The 26,762-nt window shown below is 34.6% G+C and overlaps 1 protein-coding gene across 1 annotated transcript in view; it reads left to right on the top strand.

Moving 5' to 3' along the window:
- The window catches only part of MEOX2 (mesenchyme homeobox 2), a 67,033-nt gene extending 45,649 nt beyond the window's left edge, over positions 1-21,384 (top strand). The window contains exons 2-3 of the mRNA XM_047851040.1: positions 3,441-3,613; positions 19,863-21,384. Of these exons, the coding sequence (XP_047706996.1) occupies positions 3,441-3,613; positions 19,863-20,087 (398 nt within the window). The 3' untranslated portion in view covers positions 20,088-21,384. The remainder of the gene's footprint in view (positions 1-3,440; positions 3,614-19,862) is intronic.
- The last annotated feature ends 5,378 nt before the right edge of the window (positions 21,385-26,762 follow it).

Here is a 26,762-nt window from a genome sequence, read left to right as displayed (position 1 = left end):
GTGCAAGAAAAAAAAAAATTAATCAAAGATATAGTAAATACAAGTCCAGAATTATAGTCCCAAGGAGCATGTTTTCAATAGCACAGAAAAAGTGGGAGCAAACCTGGTGAAAACCACAACAGAAACACAGATACACAGATGAAAGTGTCCACCGAATTAATTGATGTTGGTGCTGCCTCAATTACATTGGCATTCTCTCTTTTAGGTGATGAATTTTTTTTTAATTTTTTTTTCAACGTTTATTTTATTTTTGGGACAGAGAGAGACAGAGCATGAACGGGCGAGGGGCAGAGAGAGAGGGAATCGGAAACAGGCTCCAGGCTCTGAGCCATCAGCCCAGAGCCCGACGTGGGGCTCGAACTCACGGACCGCGAGATCGTGACCTGGCTGAAGTCGGACGCTTAACCGACTGCGCCACCCAGGCGCCCCTTAGGTGATGAATTAAGGAAGCACACACCCACTCTTTATCATGTTAGTTACAGTATAATTATTCCATGTGTGATTATGGTAAATTTAAGTATGCACAGTTCACATTGTTTTAGTCACTGGATTTTACTATGAGCTACTTTGGTTTGGAATTCAAGCATTCAATAAATTGCTTTTGGATTTAAATGTTGAATTATAGCCAGACTTTTGTTTAAATTCAGTCACTGGATGTATAAACCTCCTGTTGTATATTTCTAGTTAGAATGGGCATGTATATAGATCTACTCAAGTGACCATTTGTAACAAGCATTGGCCCAAATTTTGTGTGCTTTTAATTTGTGTGTGTGTGTGTGTGTGTGTGTGTGTGTGTGTGTGTGTTGGTTTTTAAGCACTTTTGAATACTACAAAAGTTAAAGTATTTCAAAAATAAATATAAATTAATAGGCTTTCCTCATTGTGCATTTGTTCATTCATGCTTATGTAAGGGACTGTGTTAACCATGAATCATTCAAATTGAAATGCTCATGAGAAAAAATGTTCTGACTTTGCTGTCAGTTTCCAGAGTTGCTTTACTGAAAGGATAAGAGTATTGTCCCCATATAAAGAATAATCAGCTTCAGATTTTAGACTGAGTATGGTTCCAAATTGGCAATAAAACTTTTGATTCACGTGAGAACATAGATCCTGTGCGAGGGACTTCTGAATATTCTAGGCTGTGACTGGGTTTCCAGTCTGTCAGGACAGCCAATGGAAAAATTAAATTAAAAGAATTCAGTCATCTAGAAGATTTACTCACACAGAATAGCTAAATGCTCCAAAGATGAAGAGATTGGTAAATCTATAGCAAAAAAAAAAAAAAAAAAAAAAAAAAGAGTTGGGGGGGGGGGATGATGGACTTCAGGTTCCACTTTGATTCAGGTAAGTTGGCACTGTGTGCACACGGCCTACCTGAGAGCTGACACATCATCTATTACATAAGTTATATATGATCCTAGTGGCTTACTCTAAAGTACAACATGTATGTGACATGTCACAAACCATTTTTGCCTTGGATAAAGCCCTACCTTCTCTGACAAGGTAAGGAACCAGTCAACACAGGAGTAAGTGTCCACACAGGGGTAAGCCCAGAAATGTGGTCACTGAAATCCGAGGAATTTCTGACTGCACCACTGCATCAGTGAATCATACTCTGTGATCCCTCAGAAGAAAAGTAATGGCCAGTGTCCCAATATTTTGATGCAGGCTTTCTGTAGCTGCTGCTATTATTGGATCTACACAGCTTTACATCTGGCCAAACAAGATTCTAGAAAGAATCAGAACTAAACTGTTCACATTAGAGCACCTTGTCTAGCGGATTCCCACTATGCAGGGAATTCTTGACTTCGGTTGGACTTTCCAGACAGACAGAAAAGAACACTGACATATGTATATTATATTAAATTAGTATTAAATACTAATAATAGGGGCGCCTGGGTGGCGCAGTCGGTTAAGCGTCCGACTTCAGCCAGGTCACGATCTCGCGGTCCGTGAGTTCGAGCCCCGCGTCGGACTCTGGGCTGATGGCTCCGAGCCTGGAGCCTGTTTCCGATTCTGTGTCTCCCTCTCTCTCTGCCCCTCCCCCGTTCATGCTCTGTCTCTCTCTGTCCCAAAAATAAATAAACGTTGAAAAAAAATTAAAAAAAATACTAATAATATATATATAGTACTTAACATATTTACATACATATAAATGCACATAGTACTTAGCATATTTAAGCATCATTGAATGAAGAAACAAATGTTTCTTGCCCTTGAATGTTAACCAAAAAGATCTTTCCTAAAGTATACCATATTACATTTTTCAATTTAAAAAATAAAATGTCACTCTTTGTAATCTTTGATTAACCATCATTTTCCTATATTGTCTCATTTGTGCTCAAGAAGAGTTCGTTGTACTTGCACCTGATAAAGACATCACAATTTGTGTGTACATGCTCAAAAATAGAGAACTGAAGTGATTTTTAAGGGAGCACAAACACACCACTTTACCTTGTTATGTTGCTATTTCCTGAAGATAGATTCAACATGAATCACTAGAGCTGGTTCAATTACCTGTTATTCGTTTAAACACGTGAAATTTTTTTGCATTATAGGCACACAATGTGTTCTTCGGTATAGTAAGAATGTCTTCTAACATACATCTCAGGGATATGATGAGGATAAGTGAAATACTATATGTTAATTATGTCTTAAACTCCTAGGAATAAACATGGAATAATACACCCTAAATTATTATTATTTCTACATGGCATTATAAGATTTGGTGTTTGGATAGCTTTTGTTAGGTGTTGTGCATCTTATGTTTATCTCATATATGATGAAAAAACATTAACAAACTTTGCATATTTTGAGTTATATGAACACAATTTTATTTATAGACTCCACATTGGAATATTTATTGTACAAAATTAAAGAATAGCAATGCTATTGTACTTGAAGAGGCTGAACTTAAATGGAAATTAAAAGATCAGTAGAACACATTCATATGTATGCTTTGAGCTTGAACTGACTTTTATGGTCCAGTTGCTAAACATTTAAATTGCTTAAATGTTCATAAACTAAGTCAACACTTTTTTTAGGAATTACAAAATTTAATCGTACTTAGATCCCAACTGTATATATGTTAAACAACTTATTAGACATAAATTTATATCTAAAATTATTTCATAGAAATGGTTTATTTTATATATTGATCTTTTCATTATAATAGCATATTAAGAGCAATTAAATTTTTTGTTCATATTTTGGAATTTAGGCTGTGAGTCACGTGAGCGTAGATTGAAAAATAAGAAGTGTGTCTTATCCTGTTGTGAGATCAGTCTTAACTATCTTTGCTGTATTTTTCCCATTTCTAACAGTACCTGAAAAAAGGAGTTACTCAATAAATGCTTCTGGTATGAATGTTGTGATTGAATGCATTTGAATGAATGAATGAAGCAAATCTACTTCTTTCTTACTTTTTTTCTTTTTTTCAGATTCCCAGGAAGGAAATTATAAGTCAGAAGTCAATAGCAAACCCAGGAAGGAACGGACAGCTTTTACCAAAGAGCAAATCAGAGAACTTGAAGCAGAGTTTGCCCATCATAATTACCTGACCAGACTGAGGCGATATGAGATAGCAGTGAATTTGGATCTCACTGAAAGACAGGTAAAGTTGGATACTGTGGTGATTATGGTATTTTTAATTGCATTGAATCAACAATCTTCTCTTGCCATTTTTGAAATATCTAGATTTGTGGTTCTTAAATACCATATGGAAGACAGGTGTTCTATTCCATGATATTTGGGCCCAGCAAACTGACAAAATTAAGGATAAAATGGCAGTGTTTTTAGGAAAACTATATCTATTCAGTTTAAGGAATTATTCTTTATTCTGTAATTGTTTTTAAAATACTATTTCTTGTATATAATGATGGCATATAGTGAGCAATTTTGTTTGCTTAAATTTTAAAATCTCCTTATTTTGTATAGTAGAAAGCTTGCAACCCCATGTTAGTTTCCTCTATTGCTCAGGACAGGGTTTGCTACGTTTGTTACCATAACACATTAACCCCCAAACCTCAGTGACATAAAAAAAATGTTCACTATTTGCTCGCTGTCCATACTTACAAGTCCAACATTACAAGCTATCACTCACAGACCCAGTCTGACTCTCTGGCATCTCGACATGTGGTGTCCTTACTAACCACAGGAGGTAAGAAAGAGTTGGAAGTTCATGCATTGACCTTTAAATGTTTTCACCTGGAAATGACCCATGTCACTTCCATTTATACTCTAAGGCCCAGAAATCATCAGTGGTTCCACTTAAGTTCAAGGGGGCTGGGACATGATGGGGGCAAGGGCATGCAGATTATTGGTAAATATTTCCCAACTACTTTTGAAATTATATTGGTTGGCCTCAAAAATCCAGAAATTCTGAACTCAACTCAGAAAACGCTGAAATTCTTAATGATCTGTCGACCTCAGTTGATAAAACCTAAAAAATACTGTTTAATTAGTTAAATTTTAGGTTCTCTCTTGAATTTTATTTGCTCCAGTAGTGCTTCCAGTGCATTCTTTTTATGGATTCTGATTTGCCCTGGGAGAATCTAGCCTACTGATGGTCAACAGTTGCTAATCTTTAGAAAAACATTCCTGAAAGGCAAATCCAAACAACTTTATGGACAGTGCAGTTATGATTGGCACTCCCAGGACTAGAGTCTCATTTCCTCTTTCACTGTGTGCACCTCCTCTAGGGATCCCATTGGAACCAAAGAAATACCAACAGGGTGTGGACAAATGAATACTATCTTAGGAGAGCAAGTTATTTTATCCAATTTCTTAAATCATCTGCTTTCTTTCTGCTAATTTCTGTGCTTCATCTTTTGGTGGGATATTTCTGGGTAGTGGAAATATAGAGAGAAACACTTTTATGTGGTTTTATTTATTGGCAGTTTATATTTTATTAAATATTATGACTAGTGCCTACGTTGTGAAGCACAAAATTCTCCTTCTCTTGAACTTCACATACAAGGTTCCCTCCATAAGTGTATAACATTTGGCACGCAGGAGAGGAGAATCCAAAATCTGCATTATCAGACATCTTTTTTTTCCCCCATTTTTTTTTAAACTGGGAACAGATAAAGGAGGGAAGGAATTACAGGTTAATGTATTTATACAGAGAGTGAATTCAATAAAAAGAAACCATGTTATATATGATACATAGAGGAAACGAATGAGGATTTGCTTCCAAGCTACTGAAATAATGGGATTCAGTACTACTCTCTTAGTCAAGAGAAAAGTCAAGGTTCTGTTCTTGGTATTCCAGAGATAGTTGTGGTTATCTGTGGTTATTTGATTATAAAGCAGAGGTTTCACCTTTGGCTTAGAATAATTTCATTTTAGAAGCAATTCTATAAATTTGGCCTGAGAATTTTGAAGGTATTTTGGATATTTCGTTTTCTTCATGAGTTGCCATTCCTGATAAAGAGTGATGTGCAATTATATGCAAAATTATATACACACTTTTTAAAAAATCTTTTTTAATCTTTATGTTTGAGAGACAGACAGAGTGTGAGCAGGGGAGGGGCAGAGAGAGAGACACACACAATCCAAAGCAGGCTCCAGGTTCCAAGCTGTCAGCACAGAGCCCAATGCGTAGCCCAAACTCATGAACTGTGAGATCATGACCTGAGCCGAAGTCGGATGCTTAACGGACTTAGCCACCTAGGCGTCCTCCCCTCCCCCCCCAACACACAATTTTAATCTTTGCCTTTTTTTTTTTAAGTTCCCTATCAATTTTGTATCAGTTAGCTTTTTGTATGTAATAATGCACTTAAAAATCTTAGTGGCTTCAACCAATAACCAGTATTTAATTTGCTCACAATTTTGTGGGTCAGGGATTTTGACTGGGCTCAATTGGGTTGTTATACTGCTGGGCTTACCTAGATCCATCATAGAGCTGTAGTCACCCGGTGGGTTTGAAGAGCTGGTTGGTCTAGACAGCCTCAGCTGGGACAGCTTGTCTCTGTTGTGTGTGGTTCCATCTTCTTCTAATAGGCTCCCTGGGACTTTTCAAATGGTGGTGGAAGCATTCCCAGGAGTAAAAGAAAACTCCAATGTACAAGCTCGGTTTCAGTGTAGAAGGAGACAATATAAGGGAATGAATACATGGAAGGAAGGCAACATTTGTTGGAGGCCATTACTAAAACAAGCTAACTATACCTTTATGGGGTAAAAATAGCAAAAAAATAAGTTGAGATATAATTGGGTTTGCAAAGAACTTAAATTTGGTTTTGTACAGAATTTTATCCTATAAAAATCTTTATTCACAATTTTGCAAGTTAATATGAAAGGGAGATGTATCCGTGTGGAATCCAAATTCCCAAAGTTAAGTCTTTAGGTGTGTCTGTATGACTCAGTTGGTTGTGTCTGACTTGTAATTTCAACTCAAGTCATGATCCTAGGGTTGTGGGATCAAGCCCTGCCTCGGACTCTACACTGAGCTTGGAGCCTGCTTAAGATTCTCTCTCTCATTCCCTCTGTTCCCCTTCCTGGCTTGCACACTTTCTTACTCACAACAATAACAAAAATTTAAGTCTTTAGTGGGCCACTACTTGTTAGTAAGAAAAAATTGAATTGTTATGATAAAAATTTGAACAAATTTCTCTAATTGCAATTGTTTATTCTTAGGCAAGTAACAATCTCCCTAAGGCACAAAATGGAAATTAATACTACCTTCTCGGGGCACCTGGGTGGCTCAGTTGATTAAGCTGAGGTTGATCTCAGCTCAAGTCTTGATCTCAGGGTTCTGAGTTCAACCCCTATATTGGGCTCTACACTGAGTGTGAAGCCTGCTTAAGGAAAAATAAAACAAAAACAAAAACTACCTTCTCTTGCTTCTACTCAGGTTTGTATGTCATAATAAATATGAAAGTATTTCTAGCATAAATTATAAAACACAAGTGTCAATCAGAGGGGCAAAAAATCTTTGCCATTCAAGACATAGTGAATTGTTTGGTAATACAAATATTTGTTGAGCTAGATGCTAAAAATTAAATCTTGCTAAAATAAGCTAGACAAGTCTCTGCTAGAAGTCATGGAAGGACAAAAATCAAACAAGTATTAACAATTGTGATGAGTGTTGAATGTCACAAAAGAGGAATGACAGAGTTGTATGGGAGAATGTTCCTGGTTGTGCCAGCTGTTCATTTTATTCCTAGACTTCTATGCACATGCAGTATCTTAAATTGAGAATCTGAAGGCTTTATTTATGTTTTGTGGGATGAATTTTACTATGCTAAGTTTATCAGAAAAATATTATATGCTGTCAGGCATCAATTTTGATATTTTTAAAGGTCTGAAAACATATTCCTTCAATATGCCAGCCCTCTTGTCCCAGTGAGATATTTTCAGTTTATTTTCTCAAGGTTGGGCTTTTAAATTTATAAACATAGAGTTATAAACTGAACCCATTTCATTCATCTTCTTTTAATTGTCTTACAGTAATTGTAGTACTTTGATTTTGTATTAATGCTATACATGTTTATCTATGTAATCTATATCCTAACACTATATATTCTTAAATAACACTCCTTTTATAGGATTTCCAGATGTAAAATTATTCTAATTATAGACATGCACTTTTTTCATTTCCATTCTGCAAGATTTATCTTTTCATACTTTAAAATAACCTGAGACTTATATCTAACTCCATATTGTGCAGTGTTTTCCTTAACTTTAATAGAACCTTTAGTCTCTTAAAATATTTTTCTTGACTTTAAAAAAGCTTTTCAAGACTTAAATGCAAAGGTAGAATTCATAAGTATATAATGTAAAGGGAAAATAAATATTAAATAAGCTGCAACAATTTAGGGCAGAATTGTTTTAAGGAAATAACTTTCTCCTAAATGGAAACTTACTTTATAATCAGAAGTAATCTTCAGATGTACTTTCATCTAAGAATTTTATATAATTTTTTGTATAATTTAATTTTATACAATTATATGTATGCATATACATGAAATATACATATGTATAACTGTTAAGTTATTTGTATATACTCCTACTTTGCTTAGTGATATAAATCACTAATCAATATATTTGCTACATTTTATTACAGGTCACATACATGTAATTATAAAGATTTACTCTGATGCTTAGGTTTCCCTTAAGGAAAAAAGTAAGATATGTTAAATCCTGAAATATCACTCAGGACTTGAATTTTCAAACCCCTATCTGAAGAATAGTTCTGAAATCTCACAAAGAAGTCAGATTCTTATGTTTGTGTCTTCCATAATGCAGTGCCTCTGTAGATCAGGGGAGCCTATAATCCCCTTTGAACTCCATCTGGCCAAAGAAGTAGAAAAAAAAAGGCTCATTCTGCAAAGTGATTCCACATTAGCATATAGGCATTAAATAAAATTATTTTATGTCAAATAAAAATGGAGATACTAGAACAAAATTGAACTTCAAATATTTTTAATTATATAATTTTTTTGTATAAGTTATCAGTCCAGTATCTCCCAGCTTCTAACTTACACTTTCTAATTTACAACATATTCTTATATACCCTTCTGAATCAACAGCTAATAATCCTCAATTGGCAGAGCCACTTGGAATATTTTGAAGAGCCAGTTAGTCTAAAGACCCTCCTGTCCCAAGGTATTTTTACATTTGACATGCTTATTCTGGCCTTTTCATCCATCCAGGCACACTTGGAGAAAGCTCCTGCCAATTTTTTAATATCTCACAGTGGGAAGAGGAGGGAAGGCAGCTGCATGAAACTATAACAGGAGTGACAAATGGACATTTTTATACAGCTAAGGCTGCCAAATATAGAAAAAAAGGGGGATCCATTTATTTCACAAAGCTAATCAAAGGTGCAATGTTGCAGAATTGTAAACTAGCAAAGATTACTGGAATAAACAGACCGAATTCATGATACCTCTGCCAAGATAAATGGAAAATCCCACCTAGTTGGGTCATATTCCATTAGTGGAAATGAGAAGGATTATGCTTTGTTTGTTACTCATAAATCTTTAAATGGCTCAGTGCCAAATATTTTCAAAACAGGCATTGACTTTTTGGATCACTATGAAGGAGAATTTTCCATGTACCAAATAAACAGTGGTTTTGCCTTTTGCTCAGCAATTTACACAATCCCTGTCCTTTGCAAGTTTATTTCTGTAAATTCATATGGACACTTTTTAGCTAATAAATTATTCTCCATGACCAGGCATATTGTCTGTTCAAGGTAATTCAAGACTACCTGTGTAGCCAATGATGTTAGAACATTTTCTCATTTCTTAAGGTAGTATTTAACAGTCACCTGCAGTAACAGTAAGATGTTTCTTTGTTTAAATCATGGTGTGTCTGCCATTTGAAAAGATTAAATATGAGTTGACTCCTACTGAAAAAATGGCGGGAAGCATAAGGTAGAGGAGTTGATGGTGGAACATGACAGAATCTTAGTTTCTAATGTAGAGAGGTATTGCCTGAGCACTGCTGTTTTTTTTTTTCTAAGAAATGCACATTGACAACGTACAATCTAAAAGCCAGAATCAGAACTATCTTACATACTACAAAACATTACTTCTATGATATAAGAAGAGCAATGAATGAGAGTTGATTAGAGAGCAAGATCTATAAATAAAAAATCAATTATTTAACCCTCTCCCAAATCAATTTTTAGAAATACTACCTATATAAAGTAGAAGACTGAGAAAAAAGCAATTGATTTCTAACAGTTTACAAATATAAATATCTAAATGTGAAATAATAGAAAAAATATTAGAAAAATAAAGCCCCACCCTTATTGAAATAGCCTTGAAAATATATAAAAAAATCAAGTTTTAAATGCTGTTAGATCAATAGAGATAGAAATATACATATAGGTATATAAATGGATATATACACATACATTCGTATGTATGTCTGCGTATATGTATCTATATATTCACCTATAAAGTGAGCCTTTATGATTCTTGCTGTGAGCATTCATCCAACTGATATAATGAAAGCATAAGGATAATTCTCTGTTTAATCTCAGAATTTCTATATTTTATTTCCCAATTTATTCCATACAGAAACAAATATATTAATTTATACTTGATCAGTAAATCAGTAATAACATTCTGAAACATAACATACACCGCATCACAGGATCACCATTTAAAGTGTAATGCTAGGGCACATGGGTGGCTCAGTCGGTTAAGTGTCTGATTTCGGCTCAGGTCATGATCTTGCAGTTGGTGAGTCTGAGCCCCGAGTTGGCCTCCGAGCCTGGAGCTTGGAACCTGGAGCCTGCTTCAGATTCTGTGTCTCCCTCTCTCTCTGCCCCTCCCTCTGTCTGTCTGTCTGTCTGTCTCTCTTTCTGTCTCTCTCAAAAATAAACATTAAAAAAAAAAGAATAGATTTTTAACTTCACATCTCTTTATCATTTTTCTTTCTCATTTTTTATGCTGGACAGTTTTTTTTTTCAAGTGTTGAACTATTTCCAGTTGTTAAGGTTATTGACTTTTTTGTGGTCAGTGCATATGAATGTAATAGTAATAATTACTATTATTCTTAAAATTATTTTGGCTTTAAGGAGGTGGCTCCTAAATCTAAAAAATTAAATGGCAAGTATAGTGAAGGCTTATATATATTATAATAATGAACTTAAGGATGTCTAGAAATAGTCAGAATATTAATTTCATTAAATTGAACTATAGGAAGTTGCCCATTGTTCTTGTATCCTGTTAAAAATAGTGTGCTCCTATGTTTAAACCATATATTTATATTTGATAGATTTCACTTAATTAGATAAAGGTTAGAAGAGGCGGTTAGTCAAAATTGTATATACTGACCGCGATATGTTGCTAGCTATTGTTACACATCATCCCAGAGATCAGGCAAAATATTGAGAACAAATACTGTCATTCTAGTTGATCTCATTGGTGTGAACAAAATAAGTACCAGTTGTGGCTCAGAATACACAAAGTCCATACAGAAAAGATTTGCTAGTCAGGAGTTTTTTAACACAATAAAAGATAAAGGTGCCTGATTTGGTTTTGATTGCAAATGTCAAATATCAAGTATCCACACAAATTTGCAGAAGTCATATGTCATACTATACTTAGGTAAACAGTTAAGATAACCAAAGGTACACCTGTTTTTTAACTGTATGAAAAATAGGGTTAGGAATAATGAATTTTGATTATAAATTAATATTATTGAAATAGACCATTAAGTTGAATTTCATTAGGTATGGCAGAAAAGGTATTGTGGTTATCATCTATTACTATAGTGACATTTCTCAAAAAAATCAATTAAAAGGAATCACTCCTCTAAGAATTTTACTCATCATGTGAGTGGCTACTTTGGTTTGCATTTTTAGAAAGGAGAATGTTCTGTTGGCTTGTAATAATACCCATAACATTACAATTTATTATGGAGAATTTCATTTGTTGCCTCAAAAAAGTTTTTTTGTTGTTGTTGAATATATAATTTGCTTTTGACTCACAACAGCTGATGTGTATTCAGTTTGTTTAAAAATATGCCAAATAGTAAATGTTTTATGACTACATTAGTGAGCCTAATTCTCAAGCATTCTAAAGAGGGAAGAAAAAGGAGCTTCAAAAGTGAAAATCATAAAGGCGAGGAAATGATTCATTGCTGAAATAGAGGATAAACATCAAAACCAGCCCTCCAAACAAGAATTCAGTCTTTAGTCATGGAATATGTCCTAATACCCTTCAGCCTCCTACACATACAAACAACCACTTCCCAACCCCATGTTTCATGGCTGTAGAAACAGGACAGTCAACTGGTTGCTCCCATGAATTTCTTGGAAATGGCTGAGGGATTCCTTTTCTGTATAAGATATAAATCTGTTCAGGCAGGAAGAGTAAAGAAGCTTTCTTTTCCTCATTTTTCATGCTTACCTTATGGAGCATTCTTGGTTGTAATTCTTCAGTTCAACTGCTGACTTTGCCACTGAATTACGTGGGTAAGTCTTTCTAGGGCCTATTTACCTTGGCTTACTAGATCAGCTGCCATGACCAAATATAATCACAGGGAATGTGATTAAATCTGAAAATTGTACTTATAAAATTATTCTTTGCATGTTTTCACATGGTAAAGATGTGAACAAATGTTTGTTAGACCGTGTATTTCAAGTGCCCAGATACTAATGAAAACATTTGAAATATTAAAGCTACAAATTCCAGATGTTTAGAGACCTCTAGATATGTCACTGAAATAGTCTGTTTTCATCCAGATGTTTGGTATTATAATAGTTTCTTCAAAGGGCAGATATTTATGGTGTTATATAAATATGGGTTATAGCATTGGGTAGTTCAACATTCTCTCAGTCTCCTTGCCTCTGGCCACCTTAGGAAATTGTGTGGCAGTTGCAGACACATATTTCATTTGCGTTCTGCCGTGATATATTGTGAACCCTAAAAAGACAGGTATTTTGAACTTTTATATAGAAGGATATAATGTGAATGACTAAATAAATTAAATAAAAAGGTAAAATGAATGTTTACCAAGTGGCAACAGTGATCCTCACAGTATTATTAAATACAAAAATATGATTACTAGATTCTGAAATACATCATTTGAATAAATTAATCACAGCAAAAATCTCTTGGCTGCTTTATTCAGTAAAAGGAATCAAGATGGGAATAAATGCTTTCCTGTTTATTTAAATAGTATTTTGATCATCCAGACAATATGAATACTAAATACTTTGTTGACTAAGGAATAAAAAGTGAGAATTCTTCCTAATAAGGAAATGTTCTGAAAAGTAAGGTATATAACTGACCACTTTAATTATTCAGTACTATAATACAGCAGGCTATTATATATTTGTTACTTTTTAACATGAATATTTTTTGAAAAATACCTGCATGCCTAGATATTAAGAATCTATAAGGTTTGGTTCATATGGTTTGATTTCATGAATAATAGTATTTTTTCATAATTCAGATTCTTGGGATAAAGAATTTATTTTATTATTTTTTTAAGTTTATTTATTTATTTTGAGAGAGAGTGAGAGAGAGAGCATGTATGAGCAAAGAAGGGGCAGAGATAGGGAGAGAGAGAGAGTCTCACTGCAGAGCCTGACACGGGGCTCAGTCTCATCATCATGAGACCATGACGTGAGCCGAAATGAAGAGTCAGACGCTTAACCAACTGTGCCACCCAGGTGGCCCGATAATTTATTTTTATCAGAGTTGTTAATCATACTACGTAACATGACAATACACACTTTATATGGAATCTTGCCTTAGATCTGAGCTTAAAAATGGAAATATTTGAAAAGCAAAAAAAAAAAAAACTTCATTTATCTAGTACTTTTCAGAAAAATGGTAGACTAGAATATAATATTGGCTGAGGACCCCCAAAATAACAAAAGCTCACAGAATTTGTATATCATGCTCCAAGATGAACAGATTTAGTTGTATGCAAAATGTTTGTTGATCCAATATCCTAGAACCTATAGCATTACTCTATGTTACTGGGACAAAAATTTCAGATACCAATAACATCAAAAGCACGAGATTCTCAGAGAAAATAATTTGCTATAATAATTGTGTGGCAGCATAAACTGAGAGGCACATTGAGCCTACGGGTAGAGTTCTATACCATATCATGGAATATTAGGGGAATCTCTTAATAGTGAATTAGCAATGATACCAACCAGAACAACAGTTTACATATATTCCTTATTTTATTTTATTTTATTTTATTTTATTTTATTTTATTTTATTTTATGTTTCATTTCGTTTCGTTTCGTTTTGAGTGAGAGTGTCCCAAGTAAGCTCCACACTCAGCATGGAGCCTGACACGGACCTTGAGATCCCACTACCTTGGGATCATGACCTGAGTCAAAATCAAGAGTCTGATGCTCAACTGACTGAGCCACCCAGGCACCCCAATTTAAGGATATTCTATAAAGTATGAAGCTAATCCTTATACCAAAGGTTTCGTATATAGCCAGTAAACTGTTACTTACCATGCCTCTTTCCTGACTCTGAATACCTAGGGACTTTATCTTATTTATTTGTACATTCCTCACTCTAACCCCACCCAGTTTTTATCTAAAACATTAGCTGTTGCTAACATTCAGTACTATCAAGTATATGAATGAATAGATAAATGGAGCTTGAAAGTCACCAAGGAAATGGGAGATTAGCTTTACTTTGTCTAGTTTATAAATGCAGATTATTATATGAAACACACGTGTAAGCTTTAATTAAAATAAATAGTATATTTGTCTCTAAAAATGAAATGTCAGGGCGTACCTGGGTTGCCCAGTTGGTTAAGCGTCTCACTCTTGATTTCAGCTCAGGTCATGATCTCACAGCTCATGAGTTTGAGCCCCATATGGGGCTCTGGACTGACAGTGTGTAGCCTACTTGGGATTCTCTGTCTCTCTTTCTCTCTGCCCCTCTCCCATGCTCATGTTCTTTTCTTCAAAATAAGTAAATGAACATTTAAAAAAAATTAATGAAGTGTCAAGCATTTGAATGATTATGCTTTAGCTAACTTACAAAAAAAAAACAAAACAAAAGCTATTTTTTTTTTCAATTCAACCAATGAAGCTGGATTATAAAGTGATACTAAATTAAACTATTGTTTACTTATTTTTGAAACTGTGGTTTTTAAAATTTTTTTCCACATTTATTTTATTTTTGGAGAGGCAGAGAGAGAGAGAGAGAAGGAGACACAGAATCCAAAACAGGCTCCAGGCCCTGAGCTGTCAGCACAGAGCCTGATGCGGGGCTCGAACCCACAAACCCTGAGATCATGACCTGAGCCAAAGTTGGAGGCTTAACCGACTGAGCCACCCAGGTGCCCAAAACCGTGGTATTAATATTCTAATGGAAATATTGATTTATAATCTAGGATTGCTTTTTTTAGATTTGCTCTTAATACTGTGATGCTAGTAGAAAAACATATGCTTTTCCCCAAAATCTTTCTCTCATTTCATTTCACCTCAATATCTTATAGTATATTGGAAAATAAATCTGGACACACTGACTTTTGATATTTTGCATTCTTCCTTTCTATTTTTATAGGATGTACCTATGATATATTTGTTGCTGGTTTTTGTCTTGTTATTAATTTCATATAGTTTTGGTATCAAATATGTTATCTGACCTCTAGAGAAAATAGTAAATAATTACTGTATAATTATCAAATGCTTTCACACACACACACACACACACATATATATATATATATATATATATATACATGTATGTGTCTTTATGTATGGATATATAGCTACCATTGAATACTATGAAAGTCTTTTATCAGTCTGTTTAAAAAAAAAGAAATGGCAAAATTTCACATGGTAACATAGAAAAGAACACAAAATAGCCTATACGGTCTCTAAAATCAATACCATATTCTTACATTTTTCTCATTTAGAATTGCACATAACAGGTTTTATACTGTTATTATAGAATTACTGTACCCCTTCTCACAGAAAAGGAAATAAGTGTAGATTTTAAAAGAAACGTATTCCTCCCATTTTCTGCCAAGATTATTTTGACTGAATGTTTCAGCTCTTGGTGACAATGATGATGATGTGTTTCTTCCATCTGGAATTGTCCATGGAGAAAATGTCCCTATGGAGAATCTTGAAAGGCTCATTATTCCAATATTACAAATATGAAAATTGGGGCAGAGAGAAGTATAATTTTCTCAAATTCACACAGAAACTCAGAAGTGAAGCCAGGAGTAGAACCCAACTCATGTGGAAAAGATCTAATGCAACATGCAATGTCAAGCTTGCAAAGGTAATTAAATTGAGTAGTATAATTACCTAAATTATAGTACAGGAAATAGTGTCATATTTACAAACCTAATTATATCGAGTAGGAGAATTACATGAATGATAGTAATCATATGGATGGAGTTCACATACTTTATAAGCTTTACTTTTGTATTCTAACTACTTAAAAAGTAGGGGTTTGAAATATAGCAGGAACAACAACAACAAAAGTCCAATCTGAAGCCAAACTACCCGCAGATTTAAATTCTGGCACCACATTTTCACCTCTGTGTAATCTTAAACAAGTTACTTAACCTCGGCGTCTCAACTTCCTCATCTATAAAATAGGAATAATGTTAAAGATATCTGGAAAAATTGTGAATATTAGAAATATTACATAAACCATACCTATAGTAGAGTTGTCTAGCCTTAAATAGGTATATAATAAAAGGTAACCGCTCATCATTTTGATATTAACTAATAACACCTGAACATCCATCAGCTAGTTTTTGTTGTTGTTTTTAAAGTTTACTCATTTTTTTTTTTTTAGTGATCTCTATACCCAATATGGGACTCGAACTCACAACCCCAAGATCAGAGTTGCATGCTCTACCAACTGAGCTAGCCAAGTGCCCCCATCAGCTAGTTTTTAGTCATTCTTCTTTCATTTTTCTGAGTTCTTAATCTTTTTCAACATTTTCTTATTTTTTTTTAATTCCCTAATGGATTAAAGTAAGAATGAGCAATGTATGATATAAAATTTCAGTTATGGCCTCATAGGCCAATGAAAATGCAGTTGAGAAATGTCTTAGGTAATTTTTTTTTTTTTTGGTGGAAACATCTGAGGAAATTGTACCAATTTTTATGGAGTATTGTGATTTGAAGTCCACTAAAATAAATACACATTTTGGAAATTTAATATATTACTCTTCACCTTCTTTTTAGCACTGTGCATTTACAGAAATTAATATTGTTCCTAAAATGAAAATGGAGACTGGGGTGCCTGGGTGGCTCAGTTGTTAAGCATCTGATTTCAGCTTAAGTAATGAATTCACAGTTTGTGGGTTTGAGGCCCGCATCAGGCTCTGTGCTGACAGCTCAGAGCCTAGAGCCTGCTTTGGATTCTGTGTCTCCCTCTCTCTCTGCCCCTCCCCCACTTGCAGTCTATCTCTGTCTCTCTCAAAAAGAAATAAACATTAAAAAAATTTTAAATGAAAATGGATAATATTGAAAACATTCATGAAGTAGACTAAAACAGAACTATCTCTACCAGATATAAAGACTTATTATGAAATTTAATAATTAAGGCTATAGGATACATGGAAACTTGGTTTATGACATAGTTGAAATAGCGATCACAGGAGAAAAAGGGTGGACTATTTAATTAATGGTTTTGCGGCAATTTGTTATCCATACAGAATAAAGTAAAATTTGATCTTTGCACTGTATACTAAAATCAATACTTCATGGGTTAAACACTTCTTAAATGTCATGGAAGACGACTTAGAAAAATATCTTAATGGCCTCAGCAGAAAGAGGGTTCTTAATGAAGACATAAAAATGATAGCAATTGATAAATTTGAGTATTTCTTTTTTTAATTTTCTTTTTTATTTTTTTAAATTTACATCCAAATTAGTTAGCATATAGTGAAACAATGATTTCAGGAGTAGATTCCTTAGTGCCCCTTACCCATTTAGCTCATCCCCCTCTCCCACAACCCCTCCAGTAACCCTCCGTTTGTTCTCCATATTTATGAGTCTCTTCTGTTTTGTCCCCCCTCCCTGTTTTTATATTATTTTTGTTTCCCTTCCCTTATGTTCACCTGTTTTCTCTTAAAGTCCTCATATGAGTGAAGTCATATATTTGTCTTTCTCTGACTGACTAATTCCACTTAGCATAATACCCTCCAGTTCCATCCACTAAATTTGAGTATTTTAAACGTTAGGATTTCTGAGCATCAAAAGACACTCTAAGGAAACGAAAAAGACTATAAATTGAGAGAAAATAGTAGCAGCCATATAAGCACAAAGCATTAAATTAGCATTCAAAATATATTTTAAAAGTCTATAAAGAATAAAACTAATTTAAGAAGACTTCAATGCCAACGGCATATAGAGAGAGGGATTTCACAAAAGAAGATTTAAGCATCATTTTAAATATACTTTACTCGTTAGTAATCAGCAAATGCAAAATAGGAACATGGTAAGATAACATTTATTGTCATTATATTGGATAAAAATTGATAACTCCAAATGTTGATATAGATGTGGATCAATAACAACTTTTACACTCTGGACTCTATGTGTATATGTGGCAGCAGTGGATAAATTGATGCAATTTTGAAAACAGTTTTTCTGTATTATCATGTTAAGTTAAATGATCATATACCCTGTGACCCATTGATACAAACCCTGGATATATACTCAGAGAAGTTTGATCATATGTTTCTCAGAACACAAATGCAAAAATGTTTATAGTATCATCATGTATAAAAGGTGGGGGGGAAGAATTCAAGTGCCCATGGACAGAAGAGTGGATAAACTGGTATATTCATACAGTGGAATAGTATACAATCATAAAGAATGAATGACTGCAGTCTCTTGAATCAACATGGATAGATCAAGAAGCATGTAGTTAGAAACATTCCATTTGGATAAACCTAAAAGACAAGCAAAATTACACAGTACTTTTTCAGGTCACATATTGTGAAAAATACTTTGTGTTGTTTGGTTGTTTTATTTGAAGGATTGGAGATGATAAGCATAAAATTTAGGCTTTGAATGGAGTAGACAGATCAATGAAATGTAAAAGGGACAGTTTACAAGAATACATAATGAGGGGCGCCTGGGTGGCGCAGTCGGTTAAGCGTCCGACTTCAGCCAGGTCATGATCTCGCGGTCCGTGAGTTCGAGCCCTGCGTCAGGCTCTGGGCTGATGGCTTGGAGCCTGGAGCCTGTTTCCGATTCTGTGTCTCCCTCTCTCTGACCCTCCCCCGTTCATGCTGTCTCTCTCTGTCCCAAAAATAAATAAACGTTGAAGGGGCGCCTGGGTGGCGCAGTCGGTTGGGCGTCCGACTTCAGCCAGGTCACGATCTCACGGTCCGTGAGTTCGAGCCCCGCGTCAGGCTCTGGGCTGATGGCTCGGAGCCTGGAGCCTGCTTCCGATTCTGTGTCTCCCTCTCTGTCTGCCCCTCCCCCGTTCATGCTCTGTCTCTCTCTGTCCCCAAAATAAATAAAACGTTGAAAAAAAAAAAAAAAAAAAAAAAAAAAAAGTTGAAAAAAAAAAAAAGAATACATAATGATAAGAAATGCAATGTGAAAGGAACATAAAGTTCCTCTAAAACAAGAAGATAAAATGTGCCAATATTATTCTGGTTCTGAAAATAAATGGTCATTTAATGTATATTTATTTAATTTTTTGTTTTATGATATATATGTACATATACCATATATATATATATATATATATATATATAACTTTAATGTATCAGGCAAATTCAATTAAATTTTAGAAGGAAAACTTATGTCTACAAAGCTGATGTGAAATATACACGTGTATTTAGTTGTATGTATACATATATATATAGAGAGAGAGAGAGAGAGTTCAAAATATGATATATAGTTTATAAGATGAACTCACACCGGTGGTACGGTCGCATGCAGCTTTGTGAATGCAGTAGCGGGCTGCAGTGGCCCAGAATGGTCCTTTAAGATGTAGCTTCACCAGTAGCTCTCTGAGTATGTTTCAGATTGGTTCAGGAATTGACAGCTGGATGTCAAATCAAAGGACTTGGGAAGAAAAAATGTTCGACCAAGAAAACTATTAAAATGTTGGCTGAGATTCATAGATACTCTTGAGCAACCCAAAATGACAGCATTCTTTCCCATCTATTTTTTAATACTATATGTCATAAAATACAAAATAGAGTACTTTGTGTGCATCTTCTGGAAGTTTAAATCACTATCATCAGTATGGGATCTGATTAAATTTGGTGCTGGTTTATTTTCATATTCAGTCCTTCACAGTGTCCTTGTCTAAGTCTTTGAGGAGTTATTTTTTCATTGACGACAGAAAAGGAGGGGGAAAATCCCATTTCATTTTCTTTCTTGTTTTTCTTTCTTCTGTTTGTTCCTTTTCTTTGTTAAGGTGAAAGTCTGGTTCCAGAACAGGCGCATGAAATGGAAGAGAGTAAAAGGAGGGCAGCAAGGAGCTGCAGCTCGAGAAAAGGAACTGGTGAATGTCAAAAAGGGAACACTTCTCCCTTCCGAGCTCTCGGGGATTGGTGCAGCCACCCTCCAGCAAACAGGGGACTCTCTAGCAAATGAAGACAGCCACGACAGTGACCACAGCTCAGAGCATGCACACTTATGATACACAGAGAGGATCAGCTCCATTCTCAGGAAAGAAATGTCGTGATGGCAAGCCTTACTCAAACATCGTTTACACAGAGAGATGACTATGACAGTGATTTTTAATTATTATTAAATTCAGGCATCTCCAGTCTGTTTTCATGATTTATAGAGGGTTTACACTAAGTGCCACTTATTAAAGATGCTTCCACAGTGAAGATGGAGGTGAACTTGCTTTGACTGTTCCAGATGTGTTGGTCGTGTGTGTGACAGTAAGTAGGTATGTTTGCTTTTGCTTGCACTGAAAATTAAATTGCTATCAAGAGCAAACTATGAGACCTTTTAATTCAAGATGCCTCCAGAGTGAAGATGCAGAAGATGAACTTGCTTTGAACATTCCAGATGTACAAGGTCATGTGTATGACAGTGGGCAGGTATTTGCTTTTGCTTGCACTGACACTTAAATTGCTATTGAGAACAAACCATGAAACATTTTATCCTGAATAGCCACAGTGCCTGAAGTCATTCTTAAGTGGATAAAAAATGTATTTTAACTCTGTATATATTACCCTTAAGTCATTTTCCTGTCTTCACTAAGTTTAGCAACGCATTCATATTAGCTGATGAAAATAGGCACTTACGATGACAACCAGAACCAGCTTCCTGTCTGTTTATGCATTTTGTCATCCCAGAAACAATCAGCACGTGCTTACTTGTGTTCAAGTAGAGAAAAATACATTAGAGTCTGATAGGACATATTCTTGTACCACAGACAAAACAAATCTTATGTTGCATTTTCTATCAACTGCTGCTAATACATTATTATAAAACTTACCTAGCTCCTCAATTCTTCCTATCTTATAGCTTGACAAAAAAAATTAGGATCATAGGCAAATCAGTTAACTTGCAGAAAGAGCTTTGTATGACAGACTTTGTCTGATTTTATTTCTTGAAAATGCTAGCTGTTGTATGATTTAATTAACAAGAAAAATATTTCCCTTGATTGGTGATGGTATTGGACAAGTTGCAAAGCAAAATTGACTCCTCAAGTTGGTAGAAGATAAAATTCTGAATGTCTTCAAATTAGATTCAGTAAAAACATTATTTTTTCATATATGATGTATTCATGCAGAACAACAATCTTTGTATTTTGTAAAAAAAAAAAAGTGTTTAATAAATGACCCTTTGTAAATAATTTTGGTCTCCCTACTGTGATTTTCTAAATTGTTACAGGTTTTGATGTAAACACTTAAGAAAGTTCCAAATTCATCTGCATTGTATATATCCAGATGATCATAATAAATGAATCATCTACAGTTTCCTTTTGGCTTCTGAAATTGTTTATTGTGAAAAAAACCAATCAATCCTGGAGTAATCAAAAAGCATATAAGAACACGTATATATTAAGTCACTTTTCTGATTTGAAGAATATGCTAAATGGATTTTGTGTGTATTTTATGAAATTGAAGATAAAGGAAGGAGAAAAAGTAGTATTATTCACTGTTATGAGGTAAAGGGAACAGTCATACATTTTGAAACTTACATATAATAGATATGAATCCAATGAGTGTTTCTATGTCAAAATATCCAGAGTTTTTGATATGAAAATAAGCTAAATATGCTAATCCAAATTCTTATGGACATTACCAATGTAAGAATATTTAGGATTATGTTAATGTATTTTGTTTCATGCATGATAAACATACATTGGATACCTAAGTTTTACTGATAACTTTATAATACTGTTTTTCATTTGTTCTATATTGTAACATAAAATATTTGGAAATCTCCAGTAACTCCCTCTCCCCACTAATTAATTGAAAATAGAAATAGAGAAACGTCATCAGTAAAAATTTCCAAAACTTTATTTAATTTTATTTTCTTTAGAATGGTGAGACTGACAAAATAGATTTGATTAATCTCAATTTACTTAGTCTAGCATGGTATGTATAAAGTACTGAAGAAATTTAAAAACTTAGACTGTTGGCATCAAATTTTTCCCTTTGTGTAATAAATGTAATCACCGCAGTTAGCAGTATTTCTGAATTAACTTCGGGGGGAAAAGACCATTCAGATTGACACCTTCCAGGCATGAAGCAAACACTCTTCTATCAATCACTTGAGTCAATACAAAGTGTGTTTGTACTGATGACATCTGCTTGGGTGGACTGACTTTCTTATTTTAAGATTTAAATTCAAAACATCTTGACAAATTGGAGAAGTGGGAAGATATAAATCGAATTGAGTTCAATAGGGACAAAGTGGAGATTAATTCATTTTGGCAGAAAAATAATTTCCAGAAATAAGAGGAAAAGACTGCTTAGGAGTAGCTAGAGAACTAAGGGTTGTGGCCAAATAGAAAGATATAAGAATTATACTTTCGTGTGACAAATGAAGTAGGAAAGTGACTCTGAATGTCTATGGCAGTTAGGAAATGTGAGGCATTTGTGTTGTGGACTCTTGGAGAGTTGAAAGCTATTCTAAAATGTATGAAATTTGACTCCAGAAACCATGAAGAATCACCAGGCGGGACAGACCACTGGCTGACCGAAAGGGGGCATCATTTTATTCATAATAATTTAAATGATCACCAGATAAGATGCTGGAACATGTTAGCACAATGACAACATATGGACAAATAAGCAGTCTAGATTAATTTTAATTAAAACTTGCTATCTTTTCGGAGTATTTTTGTATGTTTCTATCTTAAAAGTTGTACATAGGTTTGCTAGATAATACCTCAACATCATTCTAGAATTAAAAGCTTCCGAGGAAATTTAAGATATTCTTATGTATTATCAAGTTTAAATACCCCAGAAATAGCAAAATCTGAAAGAACTCTACTTGTTTTTATTCTACACTGGGATCCTGGCTTGCCAGGGTATGTTTTCCCATAATGCCCATTACATGTAATTCTGTCTCAGAACTTGTAGCTCTGTGGAAATTTATAATAGCATGAAAACACCTTTCTCTGAAAATAGTATAGAATCATAGTTAGAGCAATTTTTCCAGCAGGATTCAGAGAGATGAACACTACAAAATTTTTCCAAAAGCTGATCCACAAATTTTTAACTCATTATTGAATGACCCCAATTACCCCTTACTTCCCATATTTATCTAGGGTTGTCAGTCTATATTTTCCTTTGCAGAGACCTAAGACCTGAGTTTCCTTTCCTTTTTTTTTTTTTAAGAACTAAATGCTCTTAAAATAACCCCAACCACAGTTTTAATACACTCTTGAGTGATTACATAAAATAAATGTTGTAATTACTTGTAAAATTCAATAAAGGCTCTTCTTAGGATAATATGATGAGATTGAAGGGCAGACACAAAAATTAAATTATAAAAATAAAAATTTTATGTTTTTTTTAATTTAAAATTTTTTAAAAATTTACATCCAAGTTAGCATATAGTGCAACAATGATTTCAGGAATATATTCCAGTTATTCATCCCCTATGTATAATACCCAGTACTCATCCCAACAAGTGTCTACTTTAATGCCCCTTACCCATTTAACCCATCCCCCTCACACAACCCCTCTAGCAACCCTCTGTTTGCTCTCATATTTAAGAGTCTCTTCTGTTTTGTCCCCCTCCGTGTTTTTCTATTATTTTTGCTTCCCTTTTCTTAGGTTCATCTGTATTGTATCTTAAAGTCCTCATGTGAGTGAAGTCATATGTTATTTGTCTTTCTGTGACTGACTAATTTCACTTAGCATAATACCCTCCAGTTCCATCCACATAGTTGCAAATGGCAAGATTTCATTCTTTCTGATTGCCGAGTAATACTCCATTGTATATATTTACCTCTTCTTTATCCATTCATCCGTTGATGGACATTTGAGCTCTTTTCATACTTTGACTATTGTCAATAGCACTACTATAAACATTGGGGTACATGTGTCCCTTCGAAACAGCACACCTGTATCCCTTGGATAAATACCTATACTGAAGTTGCTGGATCATAGGGTATTTCTATTTTTAATTTTTTGAGGAACCTCCATACTGTTTTCCAGAGTGGCTACACTAGTTTGCATGCCCACCAGCAGTGCACAAGAGATCCTCTTTCTCCTCATCCTCGTGAACATCTGTTGTTGCCTGAGTTGTTAATGCTAGCCATTCTGATAGGTGTGAGGTGGTATCTCATTGTGGTTTGATTTGTATTTCCCTGATGATGACTGATGTTGAGCATTTTCTCATGTGTCTGTTAGCCATTTGGATATGGTTTGGAGAAGTGTCTATTCATGTCTTTTGCCCATTTCTTCATTGGGTTATTTGCTTTTGGGGTGTTGAGTTTGATAAGTTCTTTCTAGGTTTTCAATACTAAACCTTTATCTGATAGGTCTTTGGAAATATCTTTTCCCATTCCATTGGTTGACTTTTAGGTTAGCTGATTATTTCCTTGGTTGTGCAGAAGCTTTTTATTTTGATGAGGTCCCAATAGTTAATTTTTGCTTTGGGTTCCCTTGCCTCTGGAGACTTGTTGAGTAAGAAGTTGCTACAGCCGAAGTCAAAGAGGTTTTTGCCTGCTTTCTCCTCTAGGATTTTCATGCCTTCCTATCTTACATTTAGGTCTTATATCCATTTTGAGTTTATTTTTGTGTGTGGTGTAAGAAAGTGGTCCAGGTTCATTCTTCTGCATGTTGCTGTCCAGTTTTCCCAGCACCACTTGCTGAAGAGATTGTCTTTATTCCATTTGGATATTCTTTCCTGCTTTGTCAAAGATTAGTTGGCCATATGTTTGTGGGTCCATTTCTGGGTTCTCCATTCTGTTCTATCGATCTGAGTGTCTGTTTTTGTGCCAGTACCATACTGTCTTGATGATTACAGCTTAGTAATTCATCTTGAAATCCACGATTGTGATGCCTCCAGCATTGGTTTTCTTTTTCAGGATTGCTTTGGCTATTTGGGGTATTTTCTGGTTCCATACAAATTTTAGGATTGTTTTTTGTAGCTCTGTGAAGAATTCTGGTGTTATTTTGATAGGGAATGGATTAAATATGTAGATTTATTTGGGTAGTGTTGACATTTTAAAAATATTTTTTTCTTCCAATCCAGGAGCATGGAATATTTTTTTTCCATTTTTTAATGTCTCCTTCCATTTCTTTCATAACCTTTCTATAATATTCAGTGTATAGATTTTTCTCCTCTTTGGTTAGGTGTATTCCTAGGTTTATTTTATGGTTTTGGGTGCAATTGTAAATGGGATCGATTCCTTGATTTCTCTTTCTGTTGCTCCATTATTGGTGTATAGGAATGAAACCGATCTCTGTGTATTGATTTTATATACTGCGACTTTGCTGAATTCATGAATCAGTTCTAGCAGCTCTTTGGTGGAATCTTTTGGGTTTTCCATATAAAGTATCATGTCATCTGCGAAGAGTGAAAGTTTGACTTCCTTCCGGCTCATTTGGATGCTTTTTATTCCTTTGTGTTGTCTGATTGATGAGGCTAAGACTTCCAAAACTATTGAATAACAGTGGCGAGAGTGTACATCACTGTCATGTTTCTGACCTCAGGGGAAAGCTCTCAGGTTTTCACCATTGAGGATGATATTAGCGGTGGGTCTTTATATATGGCTTTTATGATCTTGAGGTATTATCCTTCTATCCCTCCTGTCTTGAGGGTGTTTATAAAGAAAGGATGCTGTATTTTTTTCAAATGCTTTCTCTGCATCTATTGAGAGGATCATGTGTTTTTTGTCCTTTCTTTTATTGATGTAATGTATCACATTGATTGTTTTTGTGGATATTGAACCAGCCCTGCATCCCAGGTATAAATTCCACTTGGTCGTGGTAAATAACTCTTTTTAAGTGTTACTGGATCCGGTTGGCTAGTATCTTGTTGAGGATTTTTGCATCCACGTTCATCAGGGAAATCGGTCTGTAGTTCTCCTTTTTAGTTGGGTCTTTGGTTTTGGAATTGAGGTAATTCTGGCTTCATAGAATGGTTTGGAAGTTTTCCTTTCATTTCTACTTTTAAAAACAGCTTCAAAAGAATACATGTTAACTTTTCTTTAAATGTTTGGTAGAATTCCCTTGGAAAGACATCTGGCTCTGGACTCTTGATTTTTGGGAGATTATTGATTACTAATTATATTTATTTACCAATTATGGGTCTATTCAAATTTTCTATTTCTTTTTGTTTTGGTTTTAGTAGTTTATGTGTTTCTAGGAGTTTGTCCATTTCTTCCAGATTGCCCATTTCATTGGCGTATAATTGCTCATAATATTATTCTCTTATTACTGTGTATTTCTGCTGTGTTGGTTGTGATCGCTCCTCTTTCGTTCTTGATTTTATTTACTTGGGTCCTTCCCTTTTTCTTTTTGATCAAACTGGCTAGGGGTTTATCAATTTTGTTAATTCTTTCAAAGAACCAGCTCCTGGTTTTATTGATCTGTTGTACTGTTTTTTGTTTGTTTGTTTGTTTGTTTTGATTCAATTTCATTGATCTCTAATCTTTATTATTTCCTGTCCTCTGCTAGTTTGGGTTTTATTTGCTTTACTTTTTACAGCTCTTTAAGGTGTAAGGTTAGGGTGTGTATCTGAGACCTTTCTTCCTTCTTTAGGAAGGCCTGGATTGCTATATACTTCTCTCTTATGACTGCCTTTGCTGCATCCCAGAGCAGCAATGTGGTGTTATCATTTTCATTGGCTTCCATGTACTTTTTAACTTCCTCTTTAACTTCTTGATTAG

This window comes from Prionailurus viverrinus, chromosome A2, assembly GCF_022837055.1.
Source record: "Prionailurus viverrinus isolate Anna chromosome A2, UM_Priviv_1.0, whole genome shotgun sequence".
In the NCBI taxonomy this organism is placed as follows: domain Eukaryota; kingdom Metazoa; phylum Chordata; class Mammalia; order Carnivora; family Felidae; genus Prionailurus; species Prionailurus viverrinus.
Note: the sequence above shows the minus strand (reverse complement) of the source record. Positions and strands in the feature narration are given on the sequence as shown.